Below are 18,519 nucleotides of genomic sequence, written 5' to 3' on the forward strand. Positions count from 1 at the left end.
AACACAATAGTGTTTTGTAAACGTGAGTACAGACACCCATCCTGCTGCTTTGCAAAGTTCTTCACATGAAATTCCTTTTCCGTCCAAGATGTTGCCATTGCTCTCGTTGAATGTGCTTTAATTAGTTCCTTCTGGTACAAGATTTTTAATTTTATATGCTTCGTCTATATATGATCTGATCCACCTTGCAATGGAAGCTTTTAAAGCGGCTTGTACTATTGCTTTTCCAGCTACTAAAATAAAAACAATTGCTTTGTTTGTATCAGCTCTTTTCTTCTATCTAATTAAATCTTGATGTCCCTTATTAAATCTAAATTATGTAACCTCCGTTCCCTTTCCCCTTTTGGTTTAGGACATGATGAAGTTAATACTATTTCTTGATTTAATTGAAAACTTGGTACCACTTTAGGGAAAAAAAACTGGATTAGTCCTAAACATTACTTTATCATCAAATAGGTTTAAAAATGGCTCCTCTGACCATAGTGCTTGTAGTTATGACACCTTTTTTGCTCATGTACAGGCCACCAGGAATGCAACTTTCCATGTAAGAAGTCTCAAATTTATATTTTCTAAAGGATCAAATGGTGCTATTGTAAGAGTCTCTAGGAAAATATTTAGATCCCACATTTTTTGTCACCTGCACAAACTCTACTATATATTTATTTGTAGCCAACTCCTAAGCCATCATGAAGAAAGTCCAATATCACAGCCATGGAATGGCTATGTGCTGATATTTGTTTGTTAGCACACCATTTCTTATAATTACTGTATGCTCTGTAATATACTTTTGATGTTGATTGCATCCTAGCCTTGAGGAGTATCGCAATTACGTTCTCTGAGAAATTGCCGTTTCAACAATTCAAACTTAGCCATACTGTCAGTTTCAAAGCTTGTGGATTTGGATGAAACACTTGTCTCTGCCTGATCAGAATTGGTACTGCTGCTAAATATACTATGGCCTATTTACTGCCAGATACAAAACTTGAGTCAACCAAGAAAGGCATAGCCAGAAAGGCAGAACTGCTAACATCACAACCTTGTAATTTTTTTTTTAACACTTGCGGAATCATGGGAACTGGCAGAAATATGTATGCCAGCCTGAAATGGCATTTTCTTATCATATCAACTATTGGTTATGCATTGGGTTCTTCGTAATCCTAAGCTTTCCACATCTTTTTGTTATGCTTTTGAATATTTGACTCTTTACTTCCCCATTTCCCTGGGTTTACTCAGTATCTGCTGAGGAAATCTGCTACATCATTGTTGATACCAGCTATATGTATTGCTGTTAGACCTAACAAATTGCACTCTGCCCTTGTTAATGGCTTTATATCCTGCATCATAGCCATGCTTCTTGTGTCCCCCTGGCGACTAACATATGACACCACTGCCTGATCACTAGATGGTGTCCAGCAACTGCTCCTTGAAATAAAGATAGGCCTCTCTCTTGCTTTTGAAGATTTCATGGAAATTTCTTCTGGCCCTCTTCCTTGTGCTGTATGGTGCCCACACATTGCTTCTCAACTTTGTTGGCTTGTGTCTGTGGTAATGAACACTGGTACTGACATGAGGAAACATCTGCCATTTCCGAGATTGCTTTCCATGGACCAATATAGCAAATCTTGTCTTGCTTGGTTTGACAAACACATCTGTCCATGTCCCTTCTGCTCCAAACCACCATGAAACATTCCTGAAGATGTCTCATATAAAACTTGGCCCAGGGCCACTTCTATTGCAACTGCCATGAGACCTAGAACACTCATATAGCCATATGAGGCAAGGCCTTTCTCTTACATGCAAGATTTTATCTTTTGTTTCCTTTCTCCACAATTTGATGGCATATAATGCCAATACATTTTAATCTCTGTATTGGAATCATTTGACTTTTCTTTACGTTATTAACCGACCATGCAGCTTCAACATTTTCAGAATGCTAGCCAAAATACTCTTTACTTGACTCTCTGAACCTGCGGATATAAAAATCATCTAGATATGAAAAGAAGAAAATCTCCTAACCTCTAAGTCTGGCTATGATCACCACAAAGATTGTGGTGAAAACCATGGCGACATGGACAGTCTGAATGGTAGGCAAGTGAATTGGAAACGCCTGTTGAACACAGTAAGAAGAATATAATTTTGTTGCCCTTTTTATATGGGCACCTGAAGGTATGAATCTTTTAGATCTACTGACCTCTTTCCATCGCCGCCAAGATTGACGGAACTGATTACATCTTGAATTTTCTTGCACCTATAAAGCAATTTAGATGCCTAAAATCTAACAGTATGGAAGTCTCCGCTGCTTTAATAAATATCCTGGAGGAAATGCCTATCCCCTTTTGCTCCTTTGGAACTTCACAAATTATTCTTTGCTCCAATAATGTGTCCAGACTTTACTGCAGTACATTCCACTCCTTTCACTGACTTGGACAAGGGGATTTAAAAAAAAATAATAAAAAAATAATGTCTCTTGGAAGACTACTTATGAACTGCACTTTGGAACCAGTTCTTACTAATCCCCTGGCTTGTACGACTATCAGGGACTTTAGGACGGGGCTGAATTCCATTTGCTCCTCCTGGTAACCTCGCACTAAGCAAGCCCGCCTCTAGCTAACACAGCCCTTACTCTCCTTAAGGACAAAAAAAGGAGACATATGAAGAAAGGACAAGCATCCTTATATACCTTTCAGGTGTGTCTTCTTTTCCTGTCCTGACCTGAGAGAAGGAGGGATTAACCCATTATGTGTGGTAACATGGAGAAGGAAGAAGGAAATACCCTTTAACTCAGGCTTTCACCATAAAGCAGCTTAATCCAGGCAATGCATTTGGCCCAATATCAAATTTAATCATATTGGCCCAGAGGAATTTCCACTTCACAATAGTTAACAGATAAATTCCATGATTAGTATCACTGATTTCCGGGGCATAAAACCCTACTTGATCACAATGTATAATAGAGGATGTAATCTTGTGCAGAATATTACAGCAAAATGTCATGAAAAGAAAATTTAGCTGTACCACTGCATGGACAAATTAGCATAAAAAGGCCTCACACTACTACCAGTTTTCATTTTTTTTAAATCTTAGAATTACAGAAAATATTTTTAGTATGTTCCGTATCTCAACAAGTATTAAGCTTTTTTGTTTGTTTATTTTGTTTCATTTTAATTTTATTATAATCCGGGGAAATTGCATACAAAATTCCCAGCAGAGGCGATTCCCGCCCAAGTTGGGTATCAATAATGTTAACTCTACTTGTTCTCCTTAATCTTTTCAGTTTCTCCCCTCTGACTTTCTATAATTACTATCATTTTCTGACAGTGATTATATTGCAATCTTTGTGGATATTTTATCAAATGTTTAAATGTAAGAGACCCATAGGCGGCAATATTTCAATATAATTGACCCAGATACATTGAGGTGGACACCATAGGTCTATTACATGTCGACCTCCACGAGTGTCGTTGGCCTGGGGTCAGCAGCTCAAACTCTCCAGCATGAAAAGCTAAATGCCATTTAAAAACAAACTACTGATCTTGGATTGATGATTGGGCAGTGTAGACAGGAACCATATACCCCTTCCCATACAAAGGCTGCCTTATGAAGACAGAAGAGGACATGAGTGTGTTCATCATCAGATACTGTTAGATACACTCTCTAGTAGAATATATCAAACTAATAGTATAAGACTACGGAGTTTCATTTATAAAACTTACTCTACCGGTTTATTACATTTAAATATTACATATCCGGACATTTAATTTAACATCAGAATTAGAGCTAATCACTACTGTTTAAATTTACTGATCAAAGATTTGTTTGTTTGATACCTGGATGACTTTTAAAGGCTGGGGCTGTACCAGATATTTGCAGCCAAAGCTCTCACAGCATATTTCATTTGTCAAAGAAACAATATTACCCACTGAAGTATTACTACAATAGCTTTAGAACGCTGCATTCTCGCTTCATGGGGTACTGAGAGTGGCATTGTCCTGCTGGTATGATGTACAATGCCACTTTCAACGTTTAATAGTGGTCACAAAATGATATAAAAATAATAATTGAATAACAAACATTTAAAAGTAAAATAAACAGTTTGTAGGTTACTGGTTATTTTACGGCAATGCTTATTTTGAGTCATCCAATTCTCTAGCCATATTTCAGTTAATTTAGGTCAAGCTTTAAAAATTGAAGATTACTCTAGAGTAGTAGTATGAATACCACAAATATGTTCTAAGACATACAAACATATTAGAAAAAGCTGCACTAAAAAAAAAAAAAAAAAAAAAAAAACAGAATGTAATCAGTTACCATAGACTTCAGCACACTGGGGCATATTCACCTTGTTTATTATTAATTAAGCCTTAATAATTGTATTTGGCGTCTCTATTTGGGTCAATGGTACATCTTACCGGCGCTGAATCTGTCTGGCAAAGTTGTTGCTGGAGGCAGAACAGGGGAACTGCACGGCCTCACTGTGAAGTGTTGCATTCCTGAACAGGTCACAGAAGTTTTCAAACAGTTCAAGCAGCTCATTGGACGTATTCTCAAACACTGCAATAACTTCTGTGGTGACCATATTGTACACCACAAAAAAGGAGGGCTGAGAAAAGAAAGACAAAAAAACAGTATAGAACACTCAGAAATAATTACTACAAAAGTAGACACTTTTTTGAACCCTTTAAATATTGGTTTGTATATAAATGAAAAAAAAAAAAAAAAGAAACACCACCAACTAGATTCTTTTAAATATTATCCCATCCTTGTGGTTCCTTTAGGACCCCATTCTATAACTTATGATTCGCTCTGCAAATAAGGACCGCATACCTTAAACACTAGATCGACTTTTCTAGTCTGGTGGGTTTACACGGGATAACCTTTTCAATTTTTACTGTACGCAAGCAAATGTTGGAATATTTTTGGGGCAAATCATTTGGCCGCATTTTGGAGTAAATACCTTTATATTTTAATGTAATATCCAGTTGGACAGCACATTTTAAAAAAAAACAAAAAAAAAACGAAAACCATTTTGAGATTCCAACCGGTGTTAAGTTCTCGAAAATTGACCAACCATATTCATTTACCCCAATATTTAATGAACTGGTGTTCCATAGTAGAATGAAAACAAATGTGTAGTTTTATAAAATATTTGATATATTTAAGCAATGGAGAAACTATATTTAAAGAAAAAAAAATATTTTAACCAATTTGGATGTTAATTTTTAAACATGGAGACCTTCAGAATTCATAATGACTTCTGATGGTCTAGTTCAGTGATGAGCAACAGGTGGCCCCAAATTCTTCCTGCTTTATTGCCAGATTTGTTTGTTATAGCTTGTAACACTTGTTAAAAGTGCCTGCTGATACGTTATTGCAGATAGACGTCTCTTTCTTTGATTATATGTATTGTTGTAACTTATTCCTGAGATTAAAGGGAATGTGCAGCTCTTTTGAAGGTTACTCCACAATGTTTTTACTATGGAACTCATAGAGGTATGGAGAAAAAGGAGCGGAGATTGCCGGCATTGTGAGCAGCGCGATATCTGAACGTCACATCATCAGCAACTGAATCTCCCACTTAGTGCCTGATATAGAGAAAATGAAGATGGAAGTGCAATTTTGAATCTTGGCAAAACCATGCTGTACTGCGGATTGGGTAAATTTAAATTGTGCTGATAAATTTAGAGTTGGTAAAGGGTCTTAGGTTAACTTTAAGGGGTAAATCAACAAAACATCGGAAGCGGTTTTCAGCTCCAAACTGCCGGATTTACTATAAAGCGATTATGAGTGTGATACCGGAAACCACATGCTATATATAATGGTTTTAATTCTATCTTCTAATTACATATGATTTAAGCTAAACTACATAGTAAAATGGATGCAATACCCCTGTGAAATGGCGTATTGATTAGCTTACCTCTGGATGTAAAGTATGATTACTGATTTATTTAAGAGGCAGAACTAGGGAGCTGTGGGTCCCTGCGCAGGAAAGCGGGGAGGAGGGAAACCGGGGCCCACAGCTCGCTAGTACCGACCCTCTGCATCTGCCGTGCAGTGGGCCTCATCTCCCCGGGCCCCGGAGCACCGCACCAATGGTAGTTCCGCCACTGTTTACATCCATATTCAGGATGAACAATACAGGGGGGAATAAAAAAAAAAAAAAAAGGGAAAAAAAACCCCCCCAGACTTACCAACTCATTCACTACCTTCATTAAGAGGAGTTCCTTAAGCTATTAACAACGCATGTTCGGTCACTGAAGCAAACATACCAAGACAAAAAACACTGCACACAAATCAGGCATTCGAAAAGAATACATAAAACAAATACAAGCAGCAGACATATTACATTCACTATCATAACACAAAACAATCAAACATTAACGAAGTCCATTACACATAATATTACATATCTTACATTTCCAATATCTTAATAAATCTTACAAACTCTGCACACATCCCTCTGTCCCATCAATTTATTACAATGCACCTGCTAAAGCATTCTCAGCATGGAAGGGGATGCACTTTTTAACTCATTCTTTCTTTTCAGCACCTTTATGATAGCCCACACAGCTCAAAAACCATGAGGTTTAAGCAATCTCTCCCATCAGAACCACGTCTAAAAAAAACCTGCCATTTTTCTGCACTTCTGGAACACCACACAATTTTACCCTTATATCTCAATGTAAAAATGAAGCAGCCTGGTATTGGTATGTTACATGCAAAATCAGGTAGTATGCTTTAGGTGGATTTGCTCTCAACTCTAAATGTAGCCCACAAGTTAATATCTACAAGGTCCAGGCATGAGGTGGCCGATGTGTGAAATATAATCTTTATTAGTGCTGGTCTTCATTAACAGAATACAGATTGAGTTTTATCTTTTATTCGAGTGCACAGAGATGAACGTTTTCACACTGTATTTACCAACAGTCTGAGCACCTCTTTGTCATCACTCTTTGGGGGGAACTCAATTGGTCGCGTTATTCGTGAGAATAACGTGGCCCATGCACTATTACCGTTAGTACGTTCTCGAGTAATGCAGCCAATTGAATTCTCCCCTTTAACTCTCACTTGTTTATATGTCCCAAGTAGTAGGGCATAGAAGACATGTAGACAGTCAGAATTTTCACAGAAGCTCAGATTATTGCAGGAGAAAGAGTGTGCAGATGTTTGGGACACAGTAACCCATCCACTTGTGTGATTATGTTAGTGAGGACAGGGGTACCTGTGACAGGGAGAGTGTAATGATATGAGAGAGGAAACTGAGGTAAGCAGAAAGCAAAGAGCTTGATAGTGGAACAACCTTGAACATTTAACAGCACAGAAAAATGATTTCAGGCTCCAGTCAAACCAATGCAGTTGTTTGGTGATGTTAGCACCTTACTGCTGCAGACCAGTAGCAAGAAATACTACATACTTTTAAGCACTTTTATAACTTTCCTCACCCTGCGAGGCTTGTCTCTCATTGAAACACTGATAATTATATCTAAAGTTTAGTGGGGGAAAAAAAAGCAAAAAATTATGTGATGACAGAAAGATAAAAAACGTGAAACTAAACACAATGAAATCTGAATTTCAAACACTAAGGGTCACTTTGCAATTATTTCTTCTTGCAGAATAAGAAAAGAAGCTGAACAGTAACAATACCAAAAAAATACTAGTGGTTGTACAAGGTTTCCCAGTATTCAAAAATAAGGGCTCCGAAACTCAAGCTGGAATGGAGTGGCACCACTCGCTAGCAGTCAAAGACAGTCATTTGGCTTTTGAGAAGAAATGTAAGTTCATATAGGCACTGAAAAACTTGACAAAGTGTATTAAGGGTAGCAGGTAATATGACCTCACTGTGGGGTGCTTTGAGATGCGTTACTGGATGAGCCTAGAAGCTGTACTGCAGCACATTGTACTATAGTGCTTTTAAAGTCACTGAATGAGCATTCCCATATAACGCCAATATATTTTGCAGAGCAATAACAACTGTGAAGGCAGCAGGCAACATTGAAGACCAATAACCACCAGTGTTCTCCCCAGCAGCTACGTTTACTTGCCACCAGGGTCTTGGAGCCCAACCGAGTCCTATTATAATAGAATAAACCATTGCTTCTCCTGCTTTAATAGGCACTATGTGAGCACTACAGCCAGCAGTGTGTTAGACCACTGACCACCAGTCTGACTAGTCCTGGCAGGCGTGGGCAATCAACTCCAACATTTTTCATTATTATTGCAAAATATTACAACTGCCCCACCCAGCTGCTTCTTAATGCCACTCGGCAACATTTTCAGGTTAACACTGAGGAGGGTGAATGCTGCAGGCAATATTGAAGCGTACATGACAGCAGAATGTGAAGCATACTCTTGTCAGACAGAATGTATGTACAAATACATCATCTTACATTATTTTGTGAACCTTAGATGCCAGTCAGTGTTTACTAGGCTTTGGTGACATGCGCTAAATTCTCTTTGAGGACTCTATTTTAATGGCTGTGTATCTCAGCCCTCAAAGCGATTTGGCTTTGGATTTCTGAATTTGGAACCACAGGGCTGCTATGCAGTAGTTTGATTAGCAACCTTTGCAATTTAAATGTAATTTGTACAGAGGTTAGCAGGAGTATTTAGCTAATGCACTGGCATTCTAACAATTGGCAATCAAATACCAGTGGTTACTATGCAAGCTACTTCTGTCACCCATCTGCTACAATGAATAATGACAACTGTGAGCGCTGTGCAACATATTAGTTTAGCAGATACATTTATTAGTCTTTAGGTATATATTGACTTTATTTATTGTTCTCATCTCATAGAAATATGGCACTCAAAGAAGGGTAAGACAGTGCTGTTCATCCTCTGTGACAACAGGTATATATTATGTTTAGCATCACTTTAACTCACAGCTGAAAGCCTTTATGTCATGTTAGCATTTGTAGGTTTTATTTACTTACCAATTTTACAACATTGCATTCAACGTTTAATCTAATTGCCGACATTACATTGCTGCAATAACACTTCCTTCCTCGCCACTTTAAACTTCAACTTCTCATTCCTTTACTTGATTACACACCGAGATTTACACATTTTTACTTACCAAAATCATCCAACAAGTAGTTTTCACTCCCTGTAGTCTTTTTCTAAAATGTTAAAAGTTGCTAAGAGCTTGTAATGTGCACTTTCATGGTTTGATTGAAAGACAAAATGGCAGGGAGGGCCTGAAGCAAATGAACAGCTTCAAAATGACACAAACCAAAGTGGTGGCAAAAAGTCAAATGACTGATTTATGACTCGCCCCTTGGGACCACCTGGATAGTATAAATAATCACTCTCCAAAACAAGTGGAAAATCCACAAGTTTTTTGTTGCTGTTTTTCTAATGGCAAAAAATTAATATAAAGTGAAATTTGTTTTAAGAATCTGGCAATACCTTTAAAACAATCATATTCAAATGTTCTTAGCTTACATCACATATAAATAAAGGAGAACAGGCAACATGAATGCTGGACCTTTATCGAGCCACTAGTATGGGTGGATAAACACTTGCCGATTTAATTATTACTGGTGGTGCTGCTATCTTTCCTGGTTCCCATTTTTATTTTGTTTTTTGACTAACCAGGTACAAGTTCCAAGGTTACCATGGAAGCAGCACTGCTCTCATTATACAGTATTGCTCTACATAAGCTAGAACACAGCTTGGCAACTTCAATCCTCATATTTTTGGGACTTCACTACAGCCATAGATAATTGCAGAACCGTAGCATCTGAAAACCCCACTAACATCAAGACAATGAGGTAACAGCTGGAGGCAATTGTGCCTGTTTCCCCACAATTCAAATGGTTTGTATGGAATTCATTTAAAAACAAAGAAAAAAATAAGCAGTTTCTGTAATAGAATGTCCCTAAACTTTTTAAAATGTGTGTGTGTGTGTGTGTAAAAGTAAGACCAACCTGTGTAAAACTGGCACACAATTGCTCTGTAAGTTGTGACAGTATGCTAGTGTAATGCATCACTGCTTATAAATGTCCATATATCTGCCAGAAACTCTAGCCACATAAGTGGCCAAATTGAAAAGTGGTTCTTTTGCGGCACAAACTTTACAACCTCATACCCTCTGGCGTTCATTCATTTTGATTTTGACTAGTGTTCTGTATGCTACTAGTACAATGCATGTAAACAGGTCTGAAAAGTAAAATTATTGTGCCTAATGTCACCATACCAACAACTCACATTTTTACTATCGTTACGCTTTTCCAAACTCAACTTGCACTAGCAATATTTTTTGTCCAATGAGAAGAAATGCCAAAAACAAAAAAAAAACAAGCCTATATTTTCAATACTATGGCCTGTGATTTCATCTCTTTACTTATCAACGTGTTTGAACTGCACTCAGGCATCAGTCTGTATTACATTGTTTTCTATAAATACAGTGTTAATGGAACAAATAGAATAGAAGGTTAACATCAACTTTTACCACCCCAGTGAAAGAAATTTAGGAATTTCTTTATACCTGTACCTGTGATGGGTCATTGACTCTTAGCGTAACAACATCCTCACTGGTGTACTTGATAAACAGGTGGCTTTCATCCAATAATTGCATCTTCCACATGCGGAGCTGCCTCAGCTGATCAAAATACTGAAAAAAACGCCTTTTGGCCATAGCACTACCATCTCGTTCTGCTCTCCTCCATAAATATACCAGTAATCTGTGCTTTAATGAATTAATAAATGGCTCTTTGTATAAATTTGCCATTCCGGTTTGAGTTTCCCGTTGCACTTCAGGGTAGACAGCAGACAATATTAAAAGGTCGTCCTCATAGCAGAACCGCCCTATTGTCCGTACATCGATGAATGTTCCCTCTGCTGTCACCTGAAAAACATGAATTGTTTGCTGCTGCACAGATAAAACTGCCAAAATGTTTTTGTACAAGTAAAGGCCTTGATTGTGAGAGAGAATGATTTTATCACATTTAAAGGTCCTTGAGTCACACAATTTCCCTGTGTGAAGATCTATTATATGAAGAGAATAGTCCTCTAGTGGAGATCTTGGGTTGGGCGTCACCGACTCGCTGTTACGGTAGATTTCATAAAAAGGTGGATATGGATCCTCAGGAAGATAGGCTGCTGATCCCACAATGACATAGCGACAGTCATCTGTAAATAAGCTGCACTCCCGGTTCAAGTGCTCCCCATTTGAAGCCACATTAGTGATATGGAGGAGAACAAAGAAGCGCTCAAACAGACGCCCTCGAATGTTTACAGACCTTTGGTCATTAGAATTTGAAAGTATTTCTCCATCATATCCATTCAAGAGATCTTCCGCTGCCTGACAACCTTGATACTCATAGATTTCTAAGGAGGTCTGGTCCGAGGAAAAGGCAATAAAATATCTGCCATCAGGCGAGAACTTGCGGAGGAAACAAGGTGGCTTTTCCACGTTGACCACTGTGTAATTAGGAAAGATATTCTGGTGGAAAATGCGAACTTGGTGCCAGTGGGAACCAGGCTTTCCAGAACTGATTTTCCGACGTTCAAGGCGGTGGATTACGTTTTGGTTCTGAATTCTCCTAGGTCTAATTGTAGGAGCTTCATTGTCCATCATAAACATAACTTCATCTTACTAAAAGAAAAGCACAAATTGGAGTTTTAAGTATAGGCAAGAATTATTAAAAAATATGATACACTACCAAAGAGTTGGTATAGATGCATATAAATATTTATTTCCTAACAATTCTATATTTTATCCTAAAGAGAACAGATAACACTACTACAGATTCACAATATCTACCCAAATAAATGAAAATAATTATACAAATTTGGCCAGTTACGTTCAGAGACCAACAATGGGCCTCATTTAGAGTTGGATACATTTCCACTACGAGTGTATGCAGAGAAAGACACACATAAAAAAAGCATATTTACGTGTGTATGTGGAGTCTGACGTATCTCAAGATGCATCCAACTCAAGAACAGTAATATTTGTGCCAGGTTTAAAAGTGTGTATACTTCTGCCTAATGACAGCATAGAGATGCGGCTTGACAGTATTAGTAGCAGTGGTTGAAGTGAAAATTTAGAAGTGGCGGTAAAGTAAATGTAGCATCTGAAGCTTCTGGGATTTTGATAGGGTACATTCGATTGAAGCCCTAATACAAAGACATATTAAGTGATAGCAGTTAATGGGGCATATTTAATTTGGACCAAGGTGACGCAATGTGTCTCTGGAACAGTCCCCAGAGAAACATTGCGTTAAGAGTTTTTACAGGAACTGCTAACTTTTCCTCATGCCCAATAGGTGAGCAGAAAAATGAGCGGAGATTTCTTACCGTAACAGCTGGCAATATGCGTATAAGAACGTGGAGGCGATGTTTAGGGGAACCTTGCGCCAAATTGAATATGCCCCAATATGTATGCTTATTTTGCTAAGCACTGGTAAAAAGCATCTAAAATTAAGGGGCAGATTCAATTCGGCATGAGGTGCCATAGGTGTCTCCAGACTAGTTCACAGGGACACATCGCCTCACTGCTTTGACTCAAATCCCCCCCCCCCCACCCCTTTTTCCTTTGCATCCCATAGAGGTGCGAGGAAAAATGAGCAGAGGCTCCTTACTCTATTGGCCGGCAATGTACATTGAGACGAAATCTGGCAGCACCTCGCAGCCAAATGAATCCCCCCCTAAGGCTCTTTGCCCTCCACCTCTCCCATGTCGCATATGGGACACACAGACATATTATTATATGCTACCAATAGACCTATAGTGTCTCACTCCAAAACAAAATTCAATAAGTATATAAGGTCAGGTGCAAGCAAAGATAAGTACACTGTAATTAGGACAAACATAAAAACAATTCAGAGTAAAGTGTGACCATAAATAGTTGAATAAATAAAAATATAGTAAAGAATCAACCTCCTACACTTGCCTATTGCCAAAACACAATTTCTCCACCTTCGAAACACCAATTAAACCAAAGATACATGTCTTTTGTGAAAAATTGTATGCTGCTAGCTCATAGAGCCAGAGTTCTTAGTCACAGATAAAAGACTTAAATACTTAAATTTCTGAGAGAAAACAGCACAACACTTTTCACAAGACACATTACATATCATCATCAGTTGTTTTTATAGCGCCACTAATTCCGCAGCGCTGTACAGAGAACTTCCTCACATTAGTCCCTGCCCCATTGGAGGTTACAGTCTAACATCTCTAACATACATACACACAGACAGACAGAGAGAGAGAAACTAGGGTCAATTTTGATAGCAGCCAATTAACCTTCCTGTATGTAGGTTTTTGGAGTGTGGGAGGAAACCAGAGCACCCGGAGAAAACCCACGCAAACACAGGGAGAACATACAAACTACGTACAGATAAGGCCATGGTAGGGAATTGAACTCATGACCCCAGCGCTGTGAGGCAGAAGTGCTAACCACTAGGCCACTGTGCTGCCCACATATTTATGTATTCAGCTATTTGTGGTAATAACAGACAGTTGATACAACACTTTACTCTAAATTGTTTTTGGGTTTTGTCCTATTTACACCTTACTTATCTTTGCTTGTGTCTGAACTTTTTGATATATACCTACATACATGGGACACAGATTAGATAAATGCTGAGGATAGTGTTGAATAATGAAGAAATAAATAGTAGAACTCCTGGTTTATTAATTCTGCTCTGCTAAGGGAAAGTTCTTAAATAAGGTTTTGCCAGAACATCAGTTTCATATAAATTAAAGTATATTTTACAGTACCTATTATAGACTAAAGCTTAGTACGTGAGTCGGGCAGCACGGTGGCTTAGTGGCTAGCACCTCTGCCTCACAACACTGGGGTCATGAGTTTTATTCCCAACTATGGCCTTATCTGTGTGGAGTTTGTATGTTCTCCCCTTGTTTGTGTGGGTTTCCTCCAGGTGCTCCGGTTTCCTCCCACATTCCAAAAACATACAGGTAGGTTAATTGGCTGCTATCAAATTGACCCTAGTCTGTGTCTGTCTGTCTCTGTGTGTGTATGTTAGGGAATTTAGACTGTAAGCTCCAATGGGGCAGGGTCCGATGTGAATGAGTTCTCTGTACAGCGCTGCGGAATTAATAGCACTATATAAATAGCTGCTGCTGATGAAGTACACTACAGGTTTTTCAACCGATTATCATGCCAATCACACAATAAACGATTGTTCGGTCACATATCGCATTAGTGTGTACTCTCCCATGATCATGTTTTATCGTAACAAAGCACATTGTATCTTTTCATTTGATTTTATAAAAATCTCTATAAACGATGGAACGATGTCGGGCAAATACTGTAGTGTGTACACATTAATGACCAGTGGTGTAGGCAGATTTCCATAGAGTTTACAGAGTCATGATCTACTCAGCAGATGGTTATGACAGATGAAGAGCTCAAAAATTGGTATGCTGATCGGGACTTCCAGTTATTGGTAAACTTATTAGAGACATGAAATCGGAAGAAAATTTCCGTACCGTGTACGTACCTACCTTAAGTTATACAAGCAGCAGATATTTTTCTGTAGACCAAAGTGCACTGAAGCCTATTTAAATAGCTCAGCCACTATAGCATCTGCATTGGAGACAAATGTTATAGTGATTTTACAGTTCACCAACTGCTGACCACCAAGTCAGGAGTTAGACTGAGCAGTAAATAAATGTTGATATGCCACACCTTTGTATACCCCCACCCTCCGACCACTGGTTAGTAGTAAATCCTAAACTCAGATTATTATATTGTGTACAAATGGGGTAATCTATTGAAATGTCATACACACACAAGAGAGAAAACTGTCTGTAACTGTTACTAATAAATGCGAAAATCTCATTTTCCTTAGAAAGGTTAATAAAATACAAACATCCCCACCTCTGTTTTTTAGCCCTTCAAAAACCCAATGGGAATCTTCCTTCCTGCAGTAGTCAAATATGGAATGCAAATACATGTCTGCAACCTTATATAATATAGCCACAACGCTATTGGATTAAGCTCCATCAGCTGGACTGTCAATACACAATCAGCTAATCAGAAGCTGCTAGATCAGGCCTATACAACTGAAGGCTCTCTAGGTGGTGTTAAACTACAAGCCCAAGCATGCTTTGCCAACTGATAGCTGGCATGGCATGCTGGGATTTCTAAATGTACAACATCTAGAGAGCCACTGTTTGCCCAGACCTGGATTATATAATGCGGACGATTATCATTGTTGCATATTTTTGCAACAGCCAACCAGTACTTGCAAGCAATATGCCTCCTAAGACACATCTGGCCAACCTGTGGTTCCCCAGCTGTTGTGACACTACAAGCCCCAGCATGCTTTGCTGGGAGGTAGCCAGCAGATAGCTGGCAGGGCATGCTGGGACTTGCAGTTTCACAACACCTGGAGAGCCACAGGTTGGCCAGGCCTGTCCTAAGAGGTGTCTCTGGGGATGCATCCACATCTAATTATGTAGCACTTATGTGAACACACCATTACTGTACTGAGCTTATGCTTGCTTGCCCTGCTCTGCTTTTATGGGCATAAGGGGACACAAGTCTACAATATGAAAAATTCTAGATACAAAGTGCAGTATGGAAATTGGCATACATCTGACTCTAGATGAGGCTGAATATTTTTTTTTATTATTTCATGGTACTTACCAGACCTGAAAGCATGATACACATGTTATACTGTTGCTGCAAGTAAAAACAAACATAGCAGAAAGGAAGAATATTATCACGCATCCTTTCGTTCTAGCAGCCATTACCCAAGCTCAGTGCACTACAGGCATGACCCATTCTGCAACTCATCTGCTTTGGGGATGAATGAGTGGATAGCAAAAAGAAAGCTTGCTACTTAAAATACCCTATCATATTTTTAGCCTTAGACCACTGGTGGAAAACAATGATTTTCAACAACCTCAAAAGTACATCTTTAACATGGCCACATGTTACATTTTCACATCCACAGCACCATTTGCTATGTTAAATTAGTATCATACAGACATCCTGAACGTCATCCATTTCTGTCAAATGGCATTTAGGTAACACTGTTTCCCAGTCATTCTAGAGCAGTTCAGCTGTAAAAGCAGCACTTGACACACATACTGTGTGAAAGCTTTTTACTTGTGATTTTACATTTAAATCCTACAAGAGCACTCCACCTATCAGGAGAAAAGTGTGTTTGTAGGAGGGATGCAAGTGGTAAGCCCTGTAAGGACTACATGAGTCCCACAGCTTATCTTACTGTCCTACTCAGTCATTAAAAGGAGAAAGATGGTGAGACAATTATTAAAAACTCTCTCTTTCTGTTCTCATATGTAATGATAAAATACAATTTTATGGTAATATCTTTTCAAATGGAAAATCACGAATGTTTATATTTTTGAAGATCTAATAATACACATCAACTTAAACAATGAAATGTTAGCAAAAGCAGTTTCTTCAATTCAGAAATAAAGTTCTATTTGTCCATGAAAATGTATATTAATAATCAGAAATAAGTACTGCATTTTTTATGCTTCTCTGCTGAATTTCTGGTTAGTATTCATTTTACATATGTTGCAAAAACTGTTCACCACCCACAAGGTCCAGCAGTTTGACAATTGAGCCAAGCAACCCGATCACTTATAGCTTTCAGTGGGACCCATTAGTATGGTTGGAAGATGACTGCACACTCATGCTGATAGTGGCCATACCCTGATCACATTTTAACATGCCTGATAGTAATGAATAATGATTGTTATTATGGGGCATTGTGCTTGTTGTGGGGTCATATATGCTTTGATAATGGGCCAAATGCTCAAAATTGATATTGAAGTATGTGGTTAGCTTTAACGGCTCGTGAAAACAGGCGCTTTACCTGTACCTCATGAACACAACTAAATGCCCTCCGCAAACAGGGTCCATTAAACCCACTGGGTGGAACAAGTATGGAAGATAATAGGACATACTGTGGTCATATCCGTACATGTGTACTATCTGCACTTTCACCGCAGGCTTCAAAGAGCCCTATTTTTAGTGCCTAACGAACTGTGTTTCCAAATAGTGACCGCAGCTCACAGTAAACATACTACGGGTATGGGGAAGGTATCTCTGTGAATGTGCCATGAAGCTATTCACAGACAAGAGTATGCTAAAGGCATGAAATATCATAATAAAATACTGCATATCTTTGTAAGCAATTAAAATTGTAAGGCTCAAATTAAAATCCAGCATAAACAGGCAGAGAGCTTATTATTATGGATGTTGCCACTGTTCATACAACAAGCTTGAATAATTTACCACTCATCTCACAAATGTTGTCATAAGTACGAATGGACTGCACACATGTGCTAATATGATGCGTAGTTAAACATGAGGACCTGGCTCTTTATCCTACATGTAATCCCATATTTTATCATGTGTACATTCTTCCAAATCACAAGAATAATTGTTCAAAATACACTGAGAAAAAATCATGATCATAAGACGCGTATATTCAATTTTAAATAAACAACATTCCCTTTAATAAAACTTACAATGTACAAAATACAGGATTTGTCAACAGTCCCCAATTTCCGGGCAGTCCCAGGTTTAAAAGTTCTGTCCATGACAACATTTTTACATCTGTGATCAGCATTGCTAAAGAAAACAGGTTTTGGAGCATGTGTGTGTGGGGGGGAACTAGTGGATGTCCTATTTTCCATGTTCTTTAACCCATTTTTTAAAATATTTTTTTAGAGTTCCCATGCACTGCCTTCCCGTTCTCCAACATGATAAGTGATCTCTATCACAACATGTGTCTCCCCTCTGTTCTCCTCCCCAACACATGTAAACAAAACAATATGCACATATTGTAATGGATGCAATTCTCACGATCTATTCTTATTGTATAAACATTAAAAGTTAATAAGTATAGGAAATAAATTCTAGCACATCCCAACTACATTCAGCAATCACGACTTGGTGAGGGCTGTAGTGATCCATAGTCTGCCTCCACTGCAGAACATGTGGTGTGCTTAGATGTATCTGCCTGGTAGCAAAGTGCCTCAGGTGGGAATAGCCAAATGTTGGCACCAATACACACTAAGACCGAATACCGAGACTGGCTTCCTGCAAGTAGGAGACGGGAAGAAGTACTGAGCAACTAACCTCCAAGGTAACGGCTAGATCCGCTTCACCGAAAGGACCTTGTGACATCACCAGGCCATGTGACCGCTGCAGTCACGTGGTCGCACAGGGGCGGCTGCTGCTGTCAGTGCTCCTGTGTCGATACTGAAAGTAATGGGAATAAGGTAAATTGCAATATGTCTTCTGAATTCAGATGGGGAAACGGGTTTCCCTGTCAGTCTTATTCACGTGTGAGATGCTTTTCACGCTTCAATTAATCCCAGAAAAGAGCCTTAAAAACAGGACACATTGAAGTGTATTAGCCGGTTTACATGTCAGCAATTTGAATATTCTAACAGTGTGAATGAGTATTACCAACGTTGCGTTGCATGTACTATGTGTTTTTAGTGCTATCACTAAATGAAATATAATTAGTAATGGACAGTGATCGATCCTTTGCTGTAGTCATT

General features: G+C 38.6%; 1 protein-coding gene across 3 annotated transcripts in view; it reads right to left on the reverse strand.

Annotated features, from left to right (window-relative positions):
* The window catches only part of DET1 (DET1 partner of COP1 E3 ubiquitin ligase), a 63,521-nt gene extending 45,332 nt beyond the window's left edge, over positions 1 to 18,189 (reverse strand). Inside the window, exons 1-3 of one of the 3 annotated variants that reach the window (XM_075207759.1) lie at positions 17,479 to 18,074; positions 10,487 to 11,596; positions 4,410 to 4,600 (exon numbers count right to left, since the gene is read on the reverse strand). In XM_075207759.1, the coding sequence (XP_075063860.1) occupies positions 4,410 to 4,600; positions 10,487 to 11,584 (1,289 nt within the window). In that variant the 5' untranslated portion in view covers positions 11,585 to 11,596; positions 17,479 to 18,074. The other 2 variants (XM_075207760.1, XM_075207758.1) reach the window with 2 other exon arrangements.
* Positions 18,190 to 18,519: the final 330 nt, after the last annotated feature.

The sequence above is a fragment of the Mixophyes fleayi genome, chromosome 4, assembly GCF_038048845.1.
Source record: "Mixophyes fleayi isolate aMixFle1 chromosome 4, aMixFle1.hap1, whole genome shotgun sequence".
NCBI classification, from domain to species: domain Eukaryota; kingdom Metazoa; phylum Chordata; class Amphibia; order Anura; family Limnodynastidae; genus Mixophyes; species Mixophyes fleayi.